The 24,796-nt window shown below is 42.7% G+C and overlaps 1 protein-coding gene across 4 annotated transcripts; it reads right to left on the bottom strand.

Moving 5' to 3' along the window:
• Window positions 1–318: 318 nt before the first annotated feature.
• LOC125003665 (B-cell scaffold protein with ankyrin repeats-like) lies at window positions 319–22,807 on the bottom strand. 4 transcript variants are annotated; one of them, XM_047577716.1, is made up of 16 exons: window positions 22,706–22,807; window positions 21,992–22,387; window positions 19,762–19,886; window positions 19,535–19,673; window positions 19,297–19,439; window positions 17,738–17,852; window positions 15,511–15,710; window positions 8,626–8,689; window positions 8,230–8,481; window positions 6,459–6,524; window positions 4,149–4,342; window positions 1,584–1,641; window positions 1,361–1,390; window positions 1,035–1,114; window positions 668–702; window positions 319–566 (listed from the first exon to the last, which is right to left on the bottom strand). In XM_047577716.1, exons 1-15 carry the CDS (start codon window positions 22,752–22,754, stop codon window positions 670–672), a joined length of 1,944 nt encoding a protein of 647 aa, XP_047433672.1. In that variant the 5' UTR covers window positions 22,755–22,807; the 3' UTR covers window positions 319–566; window positions 668–669. The 4 variants fall into 4 exon arrangements, with proteins under 4 accessions (XP_047433672.1, XP_047433689.1, XP_047433682.1 ...); XM_047577733.1 differs by having other exon boundaries at window positions 8,230–8,475; XM_047577726.1 differs by having other exon boundaries at window positions 15,511–15,707.
• Between the last annotated feature and the right edge of the window lie 1,989 nt (window positions 22,808–24,796).

The raw sequence follows: 24,796 nt of genomic DNA, 5'->3' as shown, positions 1-24,796 counted from the left end.
CACCTCCTGCGTGAGTGTTTTGACTTCCCGTTTACATTCATAAACACGTATGGATGCGTTTTTTTTTTTTTTGTTTTTTTTTTCTTCCATAGCTTACCTCCCAGCCAACAGGAGGTCAGCAGGTGCCTCTGTGCTCACCAGATGTCTCGGCTGCTTCAGACTGCGAGTGTGATGGATATATTTGGAGAGAGGGCGCCCTCTAGAGGGACGTTTGGGCCTCTGCCAGTCCACAACGTGCCAGGAAAATAATGCACTTTTCCCTTCTCGACCTTATTAAACGGTGATTTAGTCGAAGGATGCAAATGTTGACGGGTTCAGTGCAGTTTAACAAGTAGTTTATTTTTTAGACTTGCAGTAGCAGACACACAAATTAAGTTCTCCTGAACATACTCCACGTTGCATTTAAGCTTAAAAATATCATAAAAGAAACCAAATGGGACATTAAACATATCAGTTATTATAGTATATAGTACAGTTTATCTTCATAAATAAACAAACATGAATTTAAAGTGGGTAGAGATGTTATAAATGGTGGAGTAACACGATGCTGGTTGGACGACCGGAATCTGAAAATATGGTAAAAGGAAAAAGCTTGATTTAATATTTAGAATTTGATTAGTCTTGCTTTAATACGTATTATTTGCGTAGAAGTTGTTTAAACTCTGACCTTCATCGCTTGTCAGCTTTCCGAAAGAAGTTTGTCTGCAAAGATAATTCAGTTTTAGCATATGTCAATTTCTACCAATATGGCTGCCTAGTTTAATATTTAAATATTACATTATCTTTGTTCATGCTAACCAGTCTGCCCTTAGTATGGAGGATTAATACTGCCCAAATTCAAATATTACATATATTAATATGCCACTGATGCACAATTAAAACCTGATATTGTTTAGTTACTTTAAACAACAGATCAATTATTAAATTAAACGGACGATTAAACAGGGACGTCAGTGCCTTCATTTTCACTCGTGTTTAGTTTGGATTCGGGCAGCTCCACTCCCTGCATACATTTGGCAGCGGACTAAACTTACTTGCTGTCCTTTAAGTGGCTTGCTGTAAAAATCCGACTCCTCCGCTTGGCTTCCCCTCCGACTTTCATTCGCCGTAACACCTGGGGGGGATATTAACCCATATGCACAGCTGAACAGAGAATTGTTCGGTAAAAGAAAATAAAGGACTCTCATTTAATTCCAGCGAAACTCACTAAATCAAAACACGGCGTCGGGGATTTGATTAAATAACACTTCCCCGAGGATTAATTCCCCCGCCACTGCCGCGGCTGGGGCTGGAGGAACTACAAAGGCATGCAAACACAGGTTTCCTCTGTGCACCCTGAGATAAGTATTTAAACACTCACTTGGCGTGTGATGAACGATGTTGATTTTATCTGCAGGGAGAGAAGACTGTCTCAGCCGTTTACAGTATGTAGTTTAATAAAGCCATTTGTAAGGTGTCTGACTACGGCTGTAGCTACGGCTATAGCTGTGGAACTTGTAAACTGATTTCTGGTTTTAAGTATAACTAAAATCCGTCAAGCTTTCAAAGTTCGGCCGATATATTCGGGATAGCAGAATATTTACCATACACGGTGTCGTCGTACTCTCTGTTGCCGGAGGTTCTGGGAGGACTCGGCTTCTCCTGCAGAGACAAAGATCGGTGCTTTAATACGAAACCGCCGGTAAATTACTCATTCAGAGATGTTTTGGGATTTATCTGTGTTTGGCGCTTGCACGGTCCGAGAAAAAAGAATAGGAGGTGGTTTCGTGGCTGAGTCATAAATCTTTCGATGCCTTCAAGGAGATTCAATGAGAACCGAAACAGTGTTTATGTGGGAAACAACAGAGCAGAAATGAAAGGGAAGTTTCTTATTGTTGCAGCCTGGAAGCCAGTCTTTAGTTCTTGACTGTACTTGTAAATAACAACTAATTTAAACGAGCGATGCTTGATGCATCTGTGTCTTTGTAGTCGGTCGTGTCTTTCTCCAAAGATGGGATATTTTATAAGTGCACACCGCTCTTTCACAGCCTCGAGTTCTCGTGTTACTCCTGTCTAAATGATGAGTTTTCACAGCACCGAAAACACAATGACATTAACAGTGTGTTCCAGTGAAACACGACAGCGAGCCAACATGCACAACACTAGGACTACAAGGAATTCATCCATTATTCATTTGATTATTTTCCTCTGTGACATGCCAGAATATCTTCTCGTCTGTTTAGTCAGCTGGAGGCCCGGTTCTTTATCATACGGCCACAACATTAAAACCACTGACGGGAGAGAAGGAAATAACATCGACCATCTTCTGACGATTCAATCTTCTGCTGGGAAACTTCTGGACCTCACATTCATTCACGTGGATGTTATTTTGACATGTAGCACCCACCTGGACCAGACCAGACACCTCCACTTCAAAGCAGTGACACTCCTCGATGGCAGCAGGATGCGGCCTGACACAAAAACGCTTCAGGAACAACTCAAAAAACATGAAAAACATCGCCCACCACTAACAATATCGTGTTTCCAGACACCTTCAGAAGATCCATGTCCATTCTCTGATGAGTCATAATGTTTTGGAGGACAAATTGAGACCTACACAATATTAAGAAGGTGGTCATAATGTTATGCCTGATCGGCGTGAATTAACATGTTAACAGCTGTCTGTTATCAGGGTCTTTTCCCAGACAACATAGCTTTGATTCCGTCTCTGACCAGCAGGTGTCCTCAGTTATACGGCTCTAGTTCCACTTTGAACCTGTGCAAATCTTTTTATCAAAGCCTGTATCCACACAACACTTGTCAGACATGCCAACACCTACATTTAAATGACATATTAATGACCGCTAGGTAAACAAACAGCTCCAGGCAATAAATCTTGTGAGGTCACGAGATGTGTAAGCTGATAATCGTGTTTACACGGACAATATTTCTTCGACTGAAACCGTTCTGACCAGAGTCCAACATAAAGGTTGAATAATTGTTTACGTGGCTCAAAACCTAGAAGAATATTACTTTGCTGACTAAGCGATTCAGCCCGTTGTGGAGTGTCAAATCATGGCTATTATTATTTTCAGCAGTTGGTTTCAATTGAGGTAGTTAAATGCCTCATTTTATTCTGAATACTAGTGTTCATGTAAACACAAGCGTACAATACTTTTACCACTTTACTTCAGATGTTAGTTTGAAATGTTCTGGTCCCTGTGACTGTACGTACAGTTCATAGGAGCAGTACACTATGTAGAATTTGTGGTTAGTATCCGACACTTCTTATTTAAGGCAGTGTTTCCCAACCTTTCTTGAGCCATGGCACATATTTTACATTAGAAAAGTCCCACGGCACACCACCAAATAAAACTAGGCTCATACTGGGACCTCCATCTGGGTCAGGATTTTCTGCATGACCCAGTTAGGATCAAGTACTTTTTCTTTCCAGGTGTTTATCCATCGCTATCCGCTGTGTCACTCAAAGCCTCATGACTTATTCTGTTGTTTGAATGGTAACAGGTAGATTGACAGGTTAATTATCAACCTTATCTACCATCTAGTGAAGGAGGATTTAATTGTTCTGCCTGTCAGAATATGTCGCTGGCAGAACCTACAAAGAATTATTTGCAGTAAATAAATTATAGTTTTCTGTCCCAGTAAGTGGATAATTGGATTATTTCTCACGGCATCACTCATTTAAGGTACGACGGGACCAGATGCGTAACCTACGTACGTAGCCGCCGGTGGTGAGAGCCTCGGTCTGTCTTGCTCTGTAACATCACCACCAAAACACTAGTCGGCGCTGTGTCTTTTTTTTGCCAGTTGGGTTATCATTTGTTTCCACTTCCTGCTTCACTGTCAACAATGGGTAAGTGAAAAGCCGTAATTTCGTCTAAGATGAGTGATACAAATATTTATCTCTCAGAACCTCCTCAGCGTTCAGCCACAGTTTGAGCTTTGCACAAACTACTAGTGACGGTAATTCAAAAACCCCAAACTTTAACAGATCACGGTGATCTGTTTGGTTTTAAAGGGTTAGAAGGATCTGTCCTCATTCTAATATTCTGATGGTCCCTTGTCCAGTTTCACATTGCATGTGCAACAGATGGTTGTATTCCGATTTGTTCCCGCATGCTTCATTAATTCGTGCGCGGTGGTCCTACCTGCTGCTTGGGATCCATGCCCTTCTGAACCTGCTGCCAGTCGCTGAAGCGCTCGACGGCCTCGTCCACTGTGAGCAAACCTGCCTTCACCCTCTCCTGGAGCTCGATGAGCTGCTCCAGCTTGTGTATGTTGGTCGTGTTGTTGGGTACGAAGGTGTCATAGGTGGAGGCGATGCTGTCCTCCCTCTCGCGCGCTGCAACAAACTCAAGGTAAATCACCACGAAAAGTCCATAAGGTGGACTTAAAAATGCGTTAAGAATAAATGAAACTGTTCATTTCAGTTTCAAATAAGAGGAGGCAAGTGTAATATCACTGCAGGTGGCGTTCACAGTCGGGTAATTTAAGTTTTCCTGCCTCATAATGTCAGTGACTCATAGAGATTGTAAGTAATTTTCTGGGTGACTCCGGTGATCTATGGAGCTGTCATTCAGTGTCACCAACAGAACAGCGAGGCAGAAAAGGGACTTTGTGTCTCTGTAGGTGGTCAGTTTTAGCACCTTCTTTCTCTCTTTCACACAAATCTTCTTGACACCTGGCTGTGTTTAAATGGTCTCTCTGCTCATTTCATTTCCTTTTTACTGTCCGTGTGCCCATTACTGGTCTGCAATAATCCTCCACTACAATTTTAATTGATTTAATAAAACACCACAAATTATTTAGGAGAGTCACCGTTAACTCATATCATCCAGCAGGTATTTCCACCAGGAAATCACAGGACAGTCGTCAACTAAAATCACCGGCACAGTAAAAAGTCCTGCTGTTGGACCGTACATCTCAAAGTGATAATACCGAATGTGCCCAAAAAAGGGGACGTCTCAGCATCTAGGCAAGTGGAAATGAAGCAAAGCTGTAGCTTATAGATCATATTGCTACTTCTTAATCATTATTTTTTTTTCAAAATGATTGACCAGCCCAGTCTAACAAAAAAGAGACTTGGACTCGGCGTCTTAATTAGCCCAGTGGTTCAAGAACTATGAGACGCTGCGATAAAATGCTAAACCGCTACTAAAAGTAAGATTCCTACATAAAAACTTTATTAACTAATATATTCATGAAATAGTATTAATAAAATTAGATTTTTTTTAGGACAGCTTGACGTTAACCAAGGGTTGGAGTTGACTAGGTCAACAAGAGCAAGGAAAATGACTGTTGCTACGTTTACGCTAAATAAAAGCGTTATTTCTGAAATTCTCTTAAATTCTCGTCATTTGAAACTTCACTTTGAGGGAATGGACTTTAAATAAACTGATCACATGACCCCCTGTGTCATCTCCAGGGATGCTGGTGATGGGGAATTGCAAGAAAAAAGTGTTTCCATTACACTTTTTCCATAAACTTTTATATTGATACGCAGGGACGGCTGGTATAGATGGGCTAATAGAGTTAAGCCCTCCAAAGCTAACACAAAAAAAAGATGAGAATTTTCTTTTTTTAAATAACTAGCAACTGATTGTTTTAAGTTTTGGTGAAACCAAGGTTGGCGACAGCACCAAAAAGTCAAAAGAAAAACAATGAATGTCTCTAAACGGGCTCCTTTATTACAGCCCCATCATTACATCTTTTCATTAAATACATTTGAAATGTTGAAAATTTTCTTTGATTTGGGTCTTGTCATTAAGGGGTGATTAAGGGATCCAGAAGCCAGACTGGTAGAGAAGTACAGCACTATAAAAAATAAATAAAAATAAAATAGTGTACCTGTAATTAATTGATGTAACTCTGTGTATTGTAGGTGATGTTCCTTTTGCTGCTGTGTTAACTATTACCTCTATTACCTAACCTCTCAAATATCGCAAAAAAAAAAAAAAAAAAAAAGTTTAGCGCAAAAGTGCAATGGAAACACTTCTTTCCCTGTCACCGGGGTCCCCGGAGATGATGCAGGGGGTCATGTGACCAGTTCATTAGAAGAACATCTTCCTCAAAGTGAAGTCTCGCGTGACCAGAATTTAAGAGAATTATGGGATATCGCGAGACAAAATATTTCAGAAATATGGGTTTATTTTGCAACGCAGCTAGTGTTGTTGTGTTGTTAAACAATGTTAAAACTAATCACAGTTGATGGATTAATGTATTTAACACATAAAGCTGAATACTTTGTTGGGGTATTGCTAGTTCATGTATAAGACAAATGATAGGGTTCATTTCTTAATCTCAAAATCTTCAAATGAGTCCGAAATCCAAAGATTAAAAAGGACCTGGTGGCTACATCCGTCAAAAACACGTAGTGCTGTAAAGTAAAAGCATTCGACTTCTGAATCATCATTATACGCACTTTGTTTTTCTAGTGAGACTCGTGAATCAATGCTCACCTTGTTTACTGGGAAGTGAATACAGATCACCATCGCTCTGAGGCGTCTTCTTCTTCTTCTGGAACACTGTGAACACAAAGCAGTCGGTAACAGTAGTAATAATATGAGTATTTATCGTCTTTCATTCTTCTTCTTTTTCTAACAATTTGTCTCCTGTGTGCTCCTGACAGGACTAATATTACAGTAACAGTCACAACACATAAAACTAATTAAAGGCACATAATTCCCGTCCCATACACCAGAATTTAAGACTGATGATTTAAAGTTAAATAAGAAAAAAATACAATAATATGCTTTAGAAGGCCATGAAATAAAAAAAGTAAAATATTTCATATCTTGGCAATGGTGCAAGCCTGATTCTAAAACTGCTTCTTTTTGCTCTTGCATTTCAGGCGTTTTCCCACAAGATGGAGCCTCGGACTTAATTTAAAGACAACCCAGTGGTGGCCTGTGCACAGCCGGGCTTTAAAAGCCAGTAGAAAAACTGAACTGAAAATGCACAACCGTTTGAGAAGAGAAATATGTCATGTAATGAAATCCGAGTATGTGCGAAAACAACTAACGCATAAAAATCCTCACATGCTCAGATCTGGATTTCATTAGACGTCCCGGATGATGCTGTTTGGTTTGAATGAAAGGCTACACTGTTCAGCTGCTGGAGGTGGCGAGGCTGCAGCTGTGAGACCGACACGGGATTCAAATTTAAAATCCACACCCTCGAAGATAATGGCACCTCTGACTGCCTCCTGCGTGACGGCGTTTCTCTTTTACGACCAGCGGCTTCATTCAGAATCGAGCTGGACCGCCTTGCAGTCCGCCGTCTACATGTCCAGTAATACCTTCCCCCGTAGGGTTGAATTTCATTCACGTTTCAGCTCTCGCCGAGCATGTTGCCGCAAACAAAAGGAGACTCATTATTTCCACTTGTGCAGTGTTCTCCAATAACTGGCTCCTCGCCTAATCCTCCACCAAGCCTCATCCCTGCCCTCACATCTCTCACTGCGGCTGGTGGGAGCGAGGAGCAAAATGTGATCCTTGTGCGGTTTGAAGCTCCACTGTCTCAATAGATGGAAACCTCAGAATCCCTCTCCTTTCTCATGTGCGCTCTGGGGACAAGGACGATGGAAAACATGTGTAATGACTTATTCTGGCTGACTTGGCCTCGGTCTGGCCAAGATTGCTTGCAGATGGCCGCCTAGTAGTTCCCTCTCTATTACTGAGGGGATGGTTGGGATACGGAGAATTTGGCGGTGCGCTCAATTTCTTGTTTTGCTTTGTAAGTCCCGCTGGGAAAAAAGGGGGCTGGACGCAAAAGGCGAGCTCAACGGAGGAATGATATTGGAAGAGCGTGCGCACCGGGCGATTATGTAATTTTCCCCGTATGTTTTGGACGTGATTGTGAAGGACGGGTGTAATATTGTCTCTGGGAATGGTAATTAATTGCGCCCGCATGCGTTCGTTGTTTTGCCTCCGCGAGATGAAAAGTCGCAGCTGCGTTTAATGATTTATGAGCCTTAATAATACCAGTCACTTTTGGATGTTTCGTGTTCATGAAATATTCACGCGGCTGAAATTGAACAGTTAGTCGCTCTCGACGCGGGCAAACGGGTCTTTCCTTATCCGTGCTTGTTTTGCAGCGACGTGTTATTGTGGTTTGTGGACTCAAAACGCCTCACTCCGCTGACAGTAGCAGCGACGCTTCCTCCCTCCCGCATGAACTCCCCTTCGCGCAACTTTAAAAGATGCAGCCCAACAGGTTGTCACGAGTTACCTTGAGCGATGTAAGGGGTCGTGTCCTCCTTGGATTGGGTGTTCTCGGGCCGAGGCGTGGGCGCCGGCGGGCGATTGGCGATGAGCGCCGCTTTTGCCGAGTTCAGACCGGCGTCAAAGTCGTCCTTCACCCCCAGCGGGGCGTAGATGTCCTCCTCCTCCTCCTCCTCCTCCGCCTCCTCCTCCTCCTCCGCCGCCTCCTCCGCCTCCCCCTCTTCGTCCTCTCCCTGTTGCTGCTTCTGTACGTCTGTAACTGAACAGATTCCCCTCAGTGTTTACTGCACCGCCGCTTCGGCGCAAGCAATGTCCACCCCCCACGATTTGGTGGAAGGCAACGAAAACAAAACAAAACAACAACAAAAACACATCTCCACTCCTGGCTTTCCTTTGTCCTCACCTGTGTTGCACATCATCTCGTACACGCCGGCGTCACCGTCGTCCTCGCCTGGGTTGAACATATTCTGAAACAACAGAGCACGAAGAGATGCCACCATCCACATCACAGGGCAACAGGGCTCGAAGGGAGCCGGTTAGGAAATCAACGTTGAAGACAGAACTTGATTATTTTCCCACAGCGTTCGTGCGTTTGACACATCTTGACACAGGACAGGCTCACATCCTCACTATCTGTTAATATTCTCACCTGTAACCTCTTACCGAGGCATAAAATGTGAAAAAATATAATACACCGCGAACACCGTAGGCTGATATCCGCCTTTAATATTCAGCGTTGTCGTATCAGCAGTGACAAACCTCCTGATTGTTAATCGAGGTTTCTTGCCGCATCTGTTAGGACTTGTGGAAAAGCAATTTGGGGGCTTTGACTTGAATCAGAGAGGTGTGCTGTAACCCTGCCCGCTGGCTCGCGGAAAGCAGCTTTCCCCCCCTGACAACAAAGCCGCTGCAGAGTCTATTTGCTAATAGCATGCTGAGGGACAGACAGGGCTATGATCAGGGTAATTATGAAATCAGACAATCTTCCCCTTTTCAGTCCAAACATATCATTTAGCGAGCAATTCAAGACCCGTGGCTTTATGTCAGACTGCATCCATAATTACAGCCAGGGATGATAATTTACTGCTATATTTAAACTTCTGATGCATGCACCATTAACTGACTTCTTCTTATTAATATTTTACTTCGTACACTCCGTACTATCTTCCCAGATTTCCACTAACCGCTTGGCGTTTTAAATAGATTGTGTTCTACCCAGGTGCTAGGCTGCATTGTAGGTTTTGCATCCGACCAAACGGGCTAAAGACTCCACCACAATACATATGATAATACCCAGGATTACACTCCACGGTCCGTTGAGGAGGATATATTCTGAATTCAATAACAAAAGTCCCAGGCAATAATAGAAATCTGCACAATATATGAGATACAGCTGGATTGAAATATCCTCCTTATAACCCACCCTGCACTGTGTGCCGTTTCCAAGCAACACAGCCAATCACGACTCAATTACAATATTATGCTGTTCCTAGTACTGCAAATTATGTATTGGCTGCCAGGAATGCATTACTTAACGGTAGAGGTTCATAACAGACCCAACAGGTAGAAGGGACAGGTTAATTACCACTGCTTGAACATTGAATTTTAATAGTCAGAAGCTGTGCTCGAGCTCGGTGTGGCACATTCGGAGGTAATTCCTGGACAGGGGTATTTATTTACCAACCGCTAATGCTAAATCATTTTACAGATGTCTGAAACTGCAGGAGCCGCAGGCATTCCAGACGAACTCACCACTGCAATCTGAGCAGCGGTACTTTAGGCAAAGCAGCAGGCATGATTTTGTCAGAGGGAGAATATATCTCGAGTACATCTAGCGCGGGATAAGGAGCGTAAATCTGTTTTCAGCAGCTGAAATGGTCCATTCAAGCTGGCATGCTCTCGGCTCCGGCGCGCTTGTTGCTTTTTCGCATAGTGGCGTCGGGAGTGTAATACTGAACTCATCGCACGAGGACTGTGCAGGCAAAAGCTGCTCCCTCCTCTTTTTTTTTTTTTTTGGCATCTAAGAAGTGGTCAGCTCATTAACGGTTGCGCAAAAGTCATTGCTCACGAAAGTGTAATCCTCATCTAATACAAGGCTATTTCAGCAGGAGCGTGAAGCCGTGCTTGCTGAACTGTGGAACTTCAGCAATACATCAGTCTGCTCACAATGGCAAGGCTGACATGTATTGTTTAGTCTCGTGAGCTTGTGGTTATGATATGGGAAGTTGTGTACACGAAAGGCCTCGTGTTCAAGAGGTAGCATCAGCCATAAGTCAAGTACAAAGCTGCAAGGCGGCGTCTGAAAGCCACTGAGGCTAAGCTTGAGTTTGTCAAGCTAATGACTGGGTGACTTAACCCTTCAGAACCGCTTGTGGTTTTTGAATTACCGTAACTAACAAAATTGGGAGTGGGGCTGAACGCTGGGAAGTTGTGCTTTTGTCTGGACGACTTTGGTGACATCTTAAGGGTGTAGCTGACTAAGTTTTTAACAACAAATCCTTCCAAACAACTCTCTCTTTCCTGGGGCTCCCTGGTCACATGTCACTACCTAACCGACAGCCAACAGCAGCAGTGCATCATCAGCGTAACGTGAGCTTTTTTCCAGAAAGTGTAACTTTTTTTTTATTCGTGGATGGATTTTTAGGTGATTAGGGTTAGGGTTACCCTAACACTAACAATGTCGCCATTTCCTACTCCATCTAACAACTCCTCTAAATTATGACATTAACTCACTATTTACCTCCACTCTTTATTAAAATGTCAGCAAACAGAACTCGTGAACTTCACCAAAAGCTTCTTCCACTTACAAGGTCACGAATATCACAGGAGGGGAGCTTTCATACGTAGGATGTGAAGGCAGCACAGAGGGATTAGCATATTACCATGCTAGCATTTTCTTATTAGCACTGAACACAACGCACAGCTCAACCACAAAGGTCATCCTCATTATGGCGCAACAGGGGAAAGGATCACCCTTTGACTCATTATGGAGGAACCATGAATGTTAGTTACGGGCCGCCAATTAGAGGTAAAATATTATATATATAAGTGGAAATCCTGCCCATCTGATCATACTGCCTGAAAAGATAGGGGATATCTTCTTCATCTTCCATTAAAATGGCACTCACGCATTTTTATTTCAATAAATGTCTGCTGACTCACTATCCGTGGCCAGATGAGGTAACGAAACGGAGATGGGGCCCACGACACAAGCAACAATTACCGTTTACAGCCACAGGTCGCAGAACACAATGAAATCTTCAGTACTGCCACTTTAAAGATAGTAAAAAAAAAAAAAAAAAAAGCCTCAACCCTTCACTGAAAACCATCCAGTAGTTGACAGGTTTCGTTGCCATAGTGATGAACTTGCAGTAGAAAGAAAACTGCTAATGTGGCTAAAAATGGACTAAAAGTGGTTGGTAAATGCTACAGCTTTTTTTCTTTCTTTCTTTTCTTTGTCAGAGTGAAGATGACGGTATCATTCAAATTCTAAACAAACTCCAGTACAGCCTGTAACAGAAAAAACAAACAAAATATGCAAAGTGGGAAAAAAAACTAATCTCTGGACTGATGTTTCAAGTGTAACCTCATTTGGCTTTCCTGGATTTGGATAGACGCATACTGTACACAAACACACCTCACTACACATAGCTCTTTGTACTGTAGTGTTTGCACGGCTTACGGGCTCATTTGTATTTATTGTGTCGTGCGAACTGAGAGCACACGGTGAACCCTTGTGGTGCAACAGGAGAGTCCGCCTAGATGGCGGGGTTTTGCGTCCGTATTAGAGCGGGCGCAATAGCGGCAGTTTGAATACACAAACACTGCAGATGACATCGGAGCATTTTCTATATTTGTCTTCTAGTTACGCTTTCCCTGAATTATTCAGCTTCCCCCTCTGGAGCAGTTCGCAGCTAATTAACAAAGAAGTGTGGTGCCAGAGCAGACGAGTGGATCTGACGTAGGCCCTGTGAGTGATTCAGCCTGTGCATGAAGCAGGGGGCCGATCCATCTAGGATTTATTGACAGAGAGCTGCTACACTGACGCCCAAATCACTGATGCATCATGGGCTGATTAATTGGAGGTGTGTGCCGATACGTTAATGAAACTGTTGTCCACAAAAAAAAAAAAAAAAGAAGAAGAAGAAAACCTCATGACTCTTATAATTTCTCTAACAGTATATGTATAGCTTTAAGCTGAGGCATTTTAATTACTCTCAGGCGCTTATGCATGTCCAATCTGTCTGTTACTTTACGTCTACAGGCTCGTTGAAGTCCCTGTGGAGAGACCTGTGTTTGACTCCGCTGCTCCCCTGTCAGCTCAGCCGACGCGCTGCACGCTTGCAGCGAGCAATCACTAGAGCGATCTGATCAAAACCTGCTCCGTCTGCAGTCCCTCTCAATTAGCGCTGTTGCTAGGGGGATAAATACGTTTGCAACAGCTGTTCCGAGTGTCTAAATTTCCCTCGAGGGGGAATTCTCTGTAGGTTGACCCGAGGCATCAGAGAGAGTTAAAAGTTGTTGCTATTGCAAGGGAGGAGAGGAGATGGGAACAAAGGTTTTTTACATGAAGGAATAAGCGTGGAGCTTCTGTCTATTACAAACCGGTATAACATACAGCCTGCAAATATAATATAGGTTTTATTCGTCCAGGTTTTGCGGGAATCCAATAACTTTATTTTCATAATTTATGTAAGTTACAAAGTATTTATACTGAAGTTCTGTGCTATTCTTTACCTCACTACATTCCTTTTAACTATACTTTCTTTTTAGTGGTATGCGAAATAAGGTTCTGGATAACAAATCATCAACCTCTTTTAATATTCTCAAATTAATCCGACAACATGATATAAATAATATTAAAGTTAAGCCTGTAAGCTTGTAGTGCATGTTTACTTAAAGTGAACTTTTCCTACTGCTGCAACTTCACGTTAAAGTTTTTATGTTTAACTGGCAAAAAACAAAACAAAAAAACATGCAAAATTGTCAGTGTCATGTTTCGTCAGTGGCCTTAGCATTTGTTGCTGTTGTTTTTTTTTGTTTTTTTTGTTGTTTTTTTTTCATATTCAGGGACAGCAGATCAGTTGGAAATATTGCTTTGAGTAATAGATGAAGGAGTAGCAGCCACAGTGAGACGTTTAGATGAAAATCTGCAGGTGACCAGCGCCTTTCTATGTAGAGCCCTTCACAGTTTGTAAACAGCATGATGTTTTCTGAGGGGCGGGGCTTAACTGGAGGCAAAAGATCTCAAACACTATAGCTTGTAAACGTCGGTTAGCATATTTCAATGGACTTTGTTTTGGTAAGAATCGACGGGGAAAACGCATATTTTACATTTTATATACTAATAAACTTACTCTCACTTACTAATGGGACTATATTCACCGACCCCTACACTTTCACTCACTGGATGCACCGTTTGACAAAAGGAGGACACAGAGGGGACAAAGTCTGGTCTGTCTTTATCAAGTGAAGCCGCTCCTACAAAGATATTACAAGAAGTAAGCAGGACTACTGCAGAGGGTGATGTAGCAAATGCAACTTCTGCTTAGACACCCCTGAAACAAACAACTAATGTTGCGTTAGCTCGTGGTTAGCATTAGCATGTATCAAGAATCCTCCAAATAATGATTAACTTCATGTTAATGTTATTTTACACGAATTGGTGTACATATTACAATTTTATTGTAACAATGTTTGGAGGAGTTGTTTTTTTTGCAGCCCCCAGTCCTCTGTGACCTTATCACCAGTGTTACCAAATCAACCTGAACCGAAACGTTTCAGCCACTGTAAATAAAATCTAAATGCATGTAGTTTTTTATATGGTAAAACTGGAATTTTTACTGTGTTTATTTGATATCTTTCTAGCTGTAAACGAGACGCTTAATACCACTTTCACATCTGTCCCACGAGTATGAAGTTAACACTTGCAGATTAACTTGGTGGAAACCGAAACCAGCCCGGCCAGTCCAAAGGTAATCTCACTGCAATTTTACGGCGATGTGTTTTCTTTTCTCCTCGGATTTTGGGCATGTTAATCAAACAGTCTTTTTGTGCTGTTGGCAGGTGTATTTGTTTATCTTGCTTAGTGAAAGTTTCTAGGCAGCATGAGCAACTCTAACCAAGGCCAAATCAGCAGAGTAGCAGTTGACTGTCTCAAAGGAGGGACAAAAACACCACAACAATGTTCCAAGGAATTCACAAACTAAAAATTCTAGTTTTTACATTTACAATTTATCACAAAAACATCACAACATGTACATCCTATATGCAGTGATTCTAAGTTAATTATTTGCATTACACACCCGAAACAGTTTTTCCTCCATCTACCATCTATACCGCCTATACCGCCGGGTACGTCATGTGTGTTTTGAAGTAACATCCTCACCACGTAATGAAATTAGCATCGGAAAGAACACTGTGATGTTTATGTCCTCCAGCTTTATCACATAAAGGGATGTGAATGCATGCAGGGGAACTATTAAATGTGGATTGCCTCTCATTAGCGAGTGAGTGGCAAACGTGCTGCTCTGGCGTTAGTGTATCCAGGGAGGCTGAGCAGGAAGAGGATCTTCGTATTAACATGAGGAAATGGCAGCCAATAAAATCAATAAAATCTCGACATTAGTGCCTGCGTTAATTGTCTGAACGTATGCAGGCGACCCGTGCCGTGGGCCGACGCGCACGCATGAACAAACACAGGCTTTCCAGCCTCTGTGGGGGTGTCCCATTAGGTGCCTCACAGGCCAAGCGTGATCATTAGGAGAGGAGCGGGCTGCCATCCATCCTCCAACCGAGCCGCGAAATGGACGTAAAGACGTACCCGACATACAGGTCACTCTCTTTGCTTTCCACCTCTCTATTCTCTCCATTCTGTTCATTATTGATAAAGGACCACTCTTTTTTAGTCCAAGTGCTGGACCGGTGTCAGTAAACACATTTCTGAGTGCTGCACGTAATCCCTCGGCTGTGAGAGCTCGCAAGCAAAGGTGCACTCCGTTATTTTCCTCAACTATCAGCAGGAAACTGGAAAATTATAGAATTTCACTCGGCTGAAGTTACATCCAATCAACTCTATAACAACCAATAGGTGGATCTTATTAACTCACAAATCCCTGGATGTGAGAAGCTGTCATCAAATATTGGATTTTTGAGAAATGTCTTCATTATATGTAGGGTCAATAAAGGTGAAGTAGTGCAGTAAAGTGGTATATCACTCTGGAGATACATAGACAGGCTTAAAAAAAAAAAGGTGAGAGTGGCAAGTAGCCGACAAGGAAGTAGTTACCAGTGTTTCTTTCAACAAGACGTGAAGATCCGTATGGCCGTGACTCTTGGCGATCTCGGTGGGAGTCTGTCCGTGGCGGTTGGCCGTGTGCAGAGCTCGTTCTGCACCCGGACACTGCAGGAGAAGGCTGGAGACGCTTCTGAATCCGTACTGAGCAGCGAAGTGGAGGAGCGAGGGCACATCCGCGTGGTGGAGCTCTACTGTGGGAAGTTCGATGACGACTTTTGTTTTATTATAGTAGGGGTAGGTGTGCAACTCTTGTGTCAATGGGTAAAACTAATAATAATGATTTTACTATTCAGGTGGTCTTTGAGGAAGCTAGACCTGCACCTCCACATGTTATTTTTTTTCTCCCACTTAGAAAATCAAGCCTATAATGAGAAGCTTTGGCCAATAATATGAGAGAACATAATCAGGGAGAGCATTTGCTATTCCGGAAGTAGCAACAACTGCCTACTTAAAAAAGCAACCCTCAAATTGTAAACAGAACTATTTAAAAAATGAGTGTCTGGCAATAAACTCTTTCGTCAAAAGTATACAGACATGAGGAAATCTCAGATGGCACAGACTGCAGGTTTTCCAAGCTTGACATACTTCACCTGGACAGGTAAGCAGTTAACTTAATTTTCATGTTACATCTAAATACACTGCCTGGTTCAAAAAAAAGTCCCCACCTGTATTTAGCTAAGCAAATACGTACTTCCTATTGGATAACACCTGCATGGGCGATTATCTTTCAGCTGGCACCAAGTTATTTAACCCCAGCTGAGGCAATGAGTGGCTTCTCATTTCTTAAACAACCATGTCGAAAGACACATCCTGTGGTCGTGGAAAAGATGTTAGTCTTTTTGAGAAGGGTCAAATCAATGGCATGCATCAAGCAGGGAAAACATCTAAGGAGATTGAAGCACAAACTACTAAAATTGGGTTAAGAACTGTCCAACACATAATTAAAAACTGGAAGAATACTAGGGAAAGAAATGTGGTCGGGAAAAAAAATCCTGATGGATTGTGATTGGCGATTTCTTAAACATGAAATCAAACTGAAGAAAAGCAACAGAACTCAGAGCTATGTTTAATAGTGAAAGTACGAGCATTTCCACACGTACAATAGACTTAGACAGACTTCAGTGATCTAGAAGGGATTGGGACTGAACAGCTGTGTAGCCTTAAGAAAACCACTAATAATAATCAGTGAGGCTAACCTGAAAAGGCTCCAACTCGGTAGGAGGCATAAAAACTGGACTCAGTGGAGCAACGGAAGAAGGTTATGTGGTCTGATGAGTGATGGGGCAAATGAAGTGATGCCCCCCATCATGCCTAGCATCTACTGTACCAGCCTGTGGGGTCAGCGCTATGATCTGGGGTTGCTGCAGTTGCTCAACATTACTGTGCCCAAAGAATGAGGTCAGCTGACTACCTGAATGTACTGAATGTTCAGGTTATTCCATCAATGGACCAGACAGTCATGTTGACTCATGCTAAAAGTTTAGCCTTGTGCTAATCGGTTGCAGCTGTGACTAAGTCATACTGTGTTTCTTAGAACTTCGAAACCACTGGCTCTCATCTCAAACCGAACTGGGATTATGGACACAATCAGGTGGAAGGACTTCAAGCTCCGTAAGCATTCGAGAGTTTTTCTTTTTCTTTCTGGTTTGTTTATTTGTTTGCATGACTACCCCAACTTTAAGTATAGTTAAGCTTCTGAAAAGAAGCAGCTGTACATTTATAAATCACAATCTCCTGATATCACTTCCTTTCCTGGTAATAACGTGAAGGTAGACTAGCGCAGCGTAGGCATTCAGGAGAGTCAAAGAAAGACGGCTTGAAGGCACTTATTGACCTGTTTGTCATGGCAACATTTCCCTCTGCCCTTTTTAGCAGATCAATCTCAGTTGCTGATGAAGCCATCAATCTGCTGCATAATGAGCCAAGAAATAATGAAAGACTTTGTTTTTCATAATGGGCATTATGCAAGGGGGGCACAGTCCAACTGTGAGCAGTATGTTCAACTCGCAATCACCGCATGAACACATGGTTAGAAGCAATAGAGTGAATTAAATGGGCATTCTGTTGTCTAATGTATTGTTTTGGAGATATCTGTACTTGTGTGACCCCAAAAGTCCATAAAAATGTTTAACAAAGTTGGGCGTTTGTGTTAGTTTGATCATTCAGCAGATATTTGTTCACTCAAAGTTCAAAGGAAACAAACACTACACCGCTGTACCTCTTTCAGGTGTGTCTTCACACTGCAGTCCCTGGAAGCCTCCGGTGGGCATGCTCTCCAGCAGCATGGAGGACAACTTCTGGTCCAGCTTGTCCACGGAGGACACCTGTAGAGCCTGAAAAATACTGGTCGATTTGTGGCTGCAAAGAATGTTTGGAAAATTTTGCTAATGGTTAAAAGGCAAGCTAAACTTCAAATTTGATGACAAAAGAAAAGGTCTCACACAGTTTAGTTACGTATGGTGTGTGGAAGCACAAATGCCAGGTCGAATTCAACTGTATGCACATCAGAGCTCTGTCTGGCCAGTCCACACGTTTAGTTTGAAGTTCTCTTGGCAAATTTGTGTTTTGGCATTGCACAGGTTTGCCTCTGCAGCAAAGGAGACCTAATCGAATCAAGTGTTCATGCCTGGAAGAGGGTTAAAAGCTGCTGTCTCTTCAATTTCAGAAAGGAGACTGCAAACAGTGGCCCGTATGAACATCAGCAGAAATATGCTGATTCGATTTATCTTCTGTTTTTCCGCGTCTTTCTAATGGCTCGATGTGGATCGATCCTGAGCAGCGTTTTGAGGCGGTGATTGACTAATTTCTACTGACTAGCTTACATAACTATGAGTCACTAAGTAGCATAACACATTTGGAGTGCCTCAGAAGAGTTGCTTTTATTGAGAAGCGAGAGAGAATAGACCAGCATTCAAATGTGCTTCCTACGCTGCTAAATCAATGACTGACGAATATATTTGCAAGTTTAAAATAAGATTTATGCTCACTGCTATGGAAGCATATGTATCGGTCGGTTTACTTCCTGTTTGATGGCATTGCCTCTGTCAAATAAATACAAGTTTAGAATAATAAATGTACATCTGTATGTTGATGATGTTGCCTGCCAGGCTTGAAAACTGCAACTCCAAACGGTTTTATATGCAGATATATACCAAAACCCCAGAGCGCTCAGATTGAAAGAGCAGAGATGAAGCTGTCCTGATCCCTAGCACTGGTCAACAAAAACTGGATACCACTTCCCTTAAAGCGATTCCTTTATTATAGTTTCGTTTTGTCACAGTTCTGTGCGGATCTACAGCTGTACGATATTTACGTACCCTTACGCTGTAACCTGACATGCACCTCGACGAAAAAAAAAATTTAATTATACATCCACGTCTCTCAGCGCCACAAAAAATCTTTCCCTCTTCCTGCCTCCTACGCACCATCTACTCAGACCTCTTTCAGTAACTTTTCAAGATTTATTAGCTCCGACTTCAGCCTCGCCGTTTTGTTTGAAGTACAGGGAGAAATTAAACACAACACAGACGCTTAGGGGAATCACACAACGCGTGAGTGCAATGGCGTACGCCACCTCTGCAGGACAAGGCGTCAACTCCGCATAAATCAGTTGCAGGAAACCAGGCGTGAAACCTTTCACTGTTACCCTGATAATGCCATCAGAGTCGTTTTATGTCAGCGATAAGAAATCCCCTTGTAAATACTGACCCCTTTGAGAGGAAAGGGTGGGAATCCCCCCCTGATAAGGTAACTGAGACGGCCCTTTAATGGCTTTACCTGACACATGAAATCTACAGGGTCCGCTACGGTCGACAGAAGGCGGGTTATCTCCTCCATGTTGCTGTAATACCGCAACGTTGCCTTGTTCAGTGCCACTCCGCCACTATAGACGGTCACTGTTACAATCCCTGCTGGAAAATCTGCAGCAGAAAACATCCAAACAGTTGACAGGCAGGGCCGAAAAAACAGGATGATGTTTTATTGAGTCGAACCATTCATCATTATTTTTGTTCACCTGGTGCACCGACACACAGGGTCTGCTCATTCCAGCGGACCGGCTTCAGCCTTAGCTTCTGATTCTCGCCGGTGAACTCAACCTCCGCGCTGCCGCCGGCCGCCTCATTTTTCAATAGGATGTACACCTCAGTGGAGCTCTGCCAAGCAGACAGACAGTACCGTGGATGTCAGTGTAGCTTTATGAACGAAGGGGAAGGCTTAGTGCTGACGAGATGAGCGTCTCACCCCGCAGGGAACTCTGGAAGGAATGACCACGATGTTGGATTTGGCGCCGTCAGCTCCAGTTGACTGCGTTTGTTCCACCTTCTGCCCTGATCCTGATCGTTTATGTGTCGGGGGGCTCGTCTTTCCTGCTCAGGTAAAAAGACGGATGCTGAATTATGCACCGTCAGTATCTAGAAATTGTGTTTTTCAGATACATCACAACAAGGCAAGTTCACTGGTAGTCATGGCAGCTGCACTGCTCCAGGGATGGGCAAGGTCGGTTTGTCGAGGTTTTGGGAAAACTAATTTTTCCAATATTTTTGACAAAATGTTCGTGGTGAACACGTGAAGGAACCCTTACAACTCTCTATAGCTTTGAGTGAACAATTGCAGAATTACATGAACTCAGGGCTAATATGGTTAAATCACTTTTATTTTACTGACTACATGTAGGGATGAGTGAACCCTTTGTGATGCCACCAACGCACTGCACAACTGTGGTTGTGAAGCCCAGTGTGGCAGCTCCGGCAGTGGCCATCTTGACGCGCCTAACTCCTAATTCAGAATAGCAAAAACAGATGGAGCAATAATGGACCTGAGGCAGGTATCCCATGACGCCAAGCAGCAGCCTGTGCAAAAGTGAAAAAAAATGCAGCCTGGTACAAAGAACTATTTTGGTCTCAATAGTTTAGTTTATTTCACTATTCACGACAACTGTTCGGGGAGTGAATTCTAACTCGTTCGTTTATTTATTTTTTTTTGCCAGTTTTTTTGCATAATTAGGGGCATTCCTCTTTGAATGACAGGCGGCAGCCTGAGCTAACAGGCAGAGGAGAGTTGGGAGGGCGGGTCTCAACATCCGACATGACCCCCATGTCCATATTTGGAGTATCCAAGAGTGGGCGGAGTAAAGTTCACCCAACATGGCGACTGTGAGCTCCACCCACTTTGGGCTTCGTGTTTGAGAGTCTGAATCCAATGGGTGACGTCACGATGGGTTTGTCCACAGTATATACAGTCAATGGATGACATACAGGAACCTGAGATGACACGCACCTGTCAGTCAAAGCAGCCACACCCTAAATAATGCAGATTTATGAGCCTCAAAATAACTGAAGTGGGTGAGTTATGCACCCATTTAAAGTTGTAGTGAAATGGTGAAAAAAAAAAAAATATAGATATATAAAAAAAATAATATAGCATGCTAAGCGTAATGCTGTGGTGGAAGTGGTAAGCGTTTGTGTCCATGTTAGCTTGCTAATGTTAGCTTTTAGCTCCAAACATTGCCGTGCTTTGTACCTAAGTTCCACCATGGAATTCATTTCAATTAATTTAATTTCACGGTATATTTTCAATGGTTTCTGCCTGATTAAGGTTTTATAATGATCACACAAACCTGTCTCTGCCTGAGCTTAGCATCAAAGCAAATCACAGACCTGCATGTACTAACATCTCCCTGTGTGGATCGTGCAGGTGCTCATGGGTTAAAACATAACTCCTCTTCCTTTTCTGAACCACTCCACTGTACCCCTGCGATGAAGTGACGCAGAGTGCTCTCGAATTTGCATGGCTCCAAATGAGTAATCAGTCGTGGCCCGAATTTGCATCACATGTTCCTCCTGCTCACACACCTGTTTAAATACACTCCTCTGCTTTATGATTTTATCCGAACAGCGCAATTAGACAAAGCAGGGAAGGGGCCAGAGGATAAACAGCGGGGCAGATGAGGACACGGCGAGAGGCGCGCAACAAAAAGATGTCGCTGCAGCTGGTGCTAAATAATATTGGATGTCAATCTTCAACAAACACAATTCTCGGGGAAAAATAAAAGTAAGTAAACAGGTTTCCAGGGCTGCTGCTCGGGCCTTCTCAGAAATAATGAGCGTCCTTTCGCCCTCACATTATGGCAGGAACAGGAACACCACGAATAAGTGAAACGCTTCCTGAGGGAGGGAGGGGGGGGCATGTCGCTGAAAGAGTTTTAAAGATTGTGATTTGGTTTGTGGCTCTGAATCAGGGTAGGTTTTTGAATAAAAGATTATAGTCAAAATTACAGTTTTTTTTTTTTTTAAAGTCAGGCGCCATTCAAATTTTGTATTCAGAATTTGTGATGTTTTCAAGCTGTGGGGTAACTGAAGTGTTATTATTATTATGAAATGAGCCCACTGATCTCCAGGGGTCTTGGAATAATAGTTCAATTTCCCTGGTCGAAACTGAACGTCATCAGAAAACAGTAAAGTTATCTGAATACCTTTTTTCACGATGTCAGTCACAGCGGTCAGGTACTCAGGAGCGTCCTGTTCGCTGGAGATGAGCAGGCACTGTTCGCCGTTCAGGGGCACCAGCTCCAGCAACGGCGCCAGGCTGTCCACCCCGCACAGCAGCACGACCACGCGGCCCGCGGGGCTCAACACGCGGGCCAGGAAGAAGCGCCGCATCTGGCAGAGGCCCTCCAGCATGCCCTTGGAGAGGATCAGGAGCTTGCAGGCGTACTGGCCCAGCTGGAGGAAGTCGTTCCTCCGGCTGGACACGGCAGCGATGTCATAGCAGCAGATCCCGGCCTCTGGGATGGGACCGGAGAAAACTGACTGCAGGTAGGTGGCCCATTGCTTTGCCTCGGTCTCGTAGATGATCAGCAGATGCTCAGCTGTTAAAAAAAGAATAATAAAATTTAAAAAAAATTTGTATCCTGTTCACAAATGTGATGAAAGTCCATAATATCCTCATCATGTCCCTGAATTTAAAGCAGAAAAGTGCCCACACTACTTTTACTCATTAAAGCAAAAACACCGAAATACAGCCGTGACGTTTTGTAGTTCTTCTCTAAGCCGCCTCAGCGTGGCGAAGAATCTATAAGTCATCAGGACTCGTACATATTAAAGCATTAATCATTTTCATCACCCAAGTGAAACAGTACGTAATAATGAATTAATGAATTAATAATGCGAGGGAGGGAGCAGCTCACCTGTCTGGCTCATGTCTGCAGTGCTGCTGGTCTCACTTCGGAGTGACATGGAAATGCGGTTGTTGTCAGGAGGAGCTCAGATAAGAGGGAGTTTCCTCCTGCGCGTCACAGCCATCACAGAAATGAAACTATACAAATGTGCGGCCTGTTTTACACTCTGGAACAAGCGCGGGGGTGGAGTATATTGCGCTATACATTTAAAATCAGTGCGGTGAAAATAACCCCAGATTTCGACCTGAGGTTTGCCATCAGAGATTCATTTGCCTGGATGAAACGTAAAAATAAGACATATCATGAAAAGATTAATTCTAGGTAATTGACTGAAGAGAGTGGCACAACCTGAAAAAGGTCAGTGTGTAAAAAAGCTTTTTATTGAGTACTTATTGTGTCTTTTTATAACTCTCTATATATTTATGTATATAAATGGGAAAATACCAAGCTGCCTCTCACATAGCCGTGTTTGCTGTTTTACAATATTCCATGAATGGAAGCAGTGAAGTAAAACTAGCAAACAACAACGGTCACCGTCACGACAGGTGAGCAGAACGTGAAGACCCCGACTTCACCGGTTTAATTAAGTCTGGGGCTACAACCTGAGGCGTGTTCGAACTAATGATGTGGTATGAATGTCTGCAGCGCACACACAGGCACACACACACAGAAAGGATGTCCTGACCCACCGCGCACACAGACCCTCATTGAGAGAAATGTAAAAAACTCGGGGCTTCATTAACTGCCTCCACCTGCCAAACAACTGACTCACGCCGCCACGCCGGTGTCCCTCTAATAGCAGTTTGCCACCGTTTGTTTCCTTTGAGCTTGCGGAAGGACCGAAATTCACGGCCGTGGAGAAAATGAGTTGGTGAAAGTTGAGGTACCCATCATGCAAATCACTGGTTTCCGTGTACCTGGTGACTCACTGGGTGACAGATCACACACACGCTCCCCTGTGTGTGCAGATCCACTCGTGTTTTCTGCATGGCTGCTCCTCAGGACATGAAATCCCCTCCTGCGTCTGTAATGGATTCAGCTGAAGGAGTCGACGTACGCTTTTTTCCACAAACCGGTGACATAGAAATGTCAGGTTGATCTTGACCTTAATGAGGGATTTATGATGGCATTAGCAATGTAAACAAACAGTGAGTGAAACTGCACAGCTCGTCCTGAGGGTGGTGCTAGCAGCAAGGTAATAGGACACCTGACATCAAAAGGTTCATCTTCATGGAGCCATGAATGTTCATGAATGTGAAAATGTGTGTGTATCTTTTGCCATCGATGTTTATGGCTTAGATTAACTTATTAAGAAATGCTGCGGCCAAGATTCACGCTTTGTGCTGAGGCAGCATCACAGGGGAAAGTCTAAATGGGTTCATCCTCAGGTAACTACGACCAGTTTCTAATAATTTAACAATTTACTGAATACGATAATGCACTAATAGAAAAACACTTATTATATTGATAATAATAATAATAACAATAATAATAATAATGACAAAAACCACACTAATAATAATCAAAATTAGGAGATTTTGATTTATCTTAGTATCTCATGCTATATAATTTAATTTAATCATATTTATATTATCATATATAATATAATAATAATATAATTGCACATTTACAACATGTATATTGCACACGTCTGTAAATGTGTATGTGCATATATACTTATGTAGATAGGTATGTGTATACGCAGGCAAATGTTCACAGGTTTATATATGTGTGTATGTATTTATGTTTATATGCATATACTGTATGCACACACACACATGTGTGTGTGTGTGTGTGCATGTGTGTCTTGCACTTTTTGCTATTTGCAATCAGCGTGAGTACTGACTTATGTTTTTAATATAACCACTTGTTCTTTTATTATTTTTAATAAATACATTTAAAACTCAGCTAATTTGTTTCTATACACTTGATTTATTTTATTTTCATTTTTTTTTTTTAAATCAGAATTACTGTATTTAACCCAAGGGGAAATTACTTTTCGTTACAGTGGCTGCAACTCAAAGTGTACCAGTATTCAGAAAAAAGAGCAATGTAGGCAATAAGGATATGTAGAATAAGTAGGCAATTAGAATATGAAAA

The sequence above is a fragment of the Mugil cephalus genome, chromosome 1 (genome assembly GCF_022458985.1).
Source record: "Mugil cephalus isolate CIBA_MC_2020 chromosome 1, CIBA_Mcephalus_1.1, whole genome shotgun sequence".
Classification (NCBI taxonomy): Eukaryota; Metazoa; Chordata; class Actinopteri; order Mugiliformes; family Mugilidae; genus Mugil; species Mugil cephalus.
The sequence above is the reverse complement of the archived record's forward strand: the minus strand, read 5'-3'. Positions and strand labels throughout refer to the sequence as shown.

Coding starts and splice junctions, on each gene's coding strand:
- LOC125003665 (XM_047577716.1), bottom strand. CDS start 22,754: ATGTCACTCCGAAGTGAGACCAGCAGCACTGCAGACATGAGCCAGACA. Junction 22,388..22,705: donor TGCAGACATGAGCCAGACAG/GTGAGCTGCTCC, acceptor TTTTTTTAACAG/CTGAGCATCTGCTGATCATC. Junction 19,674..19,761: donor CTTCCAGAGTTCCCTGCGGG/GTGAGACGCTCA, acceptor TCTGCTTGGCAG/AGCTCCACTGAGGTGTACAT.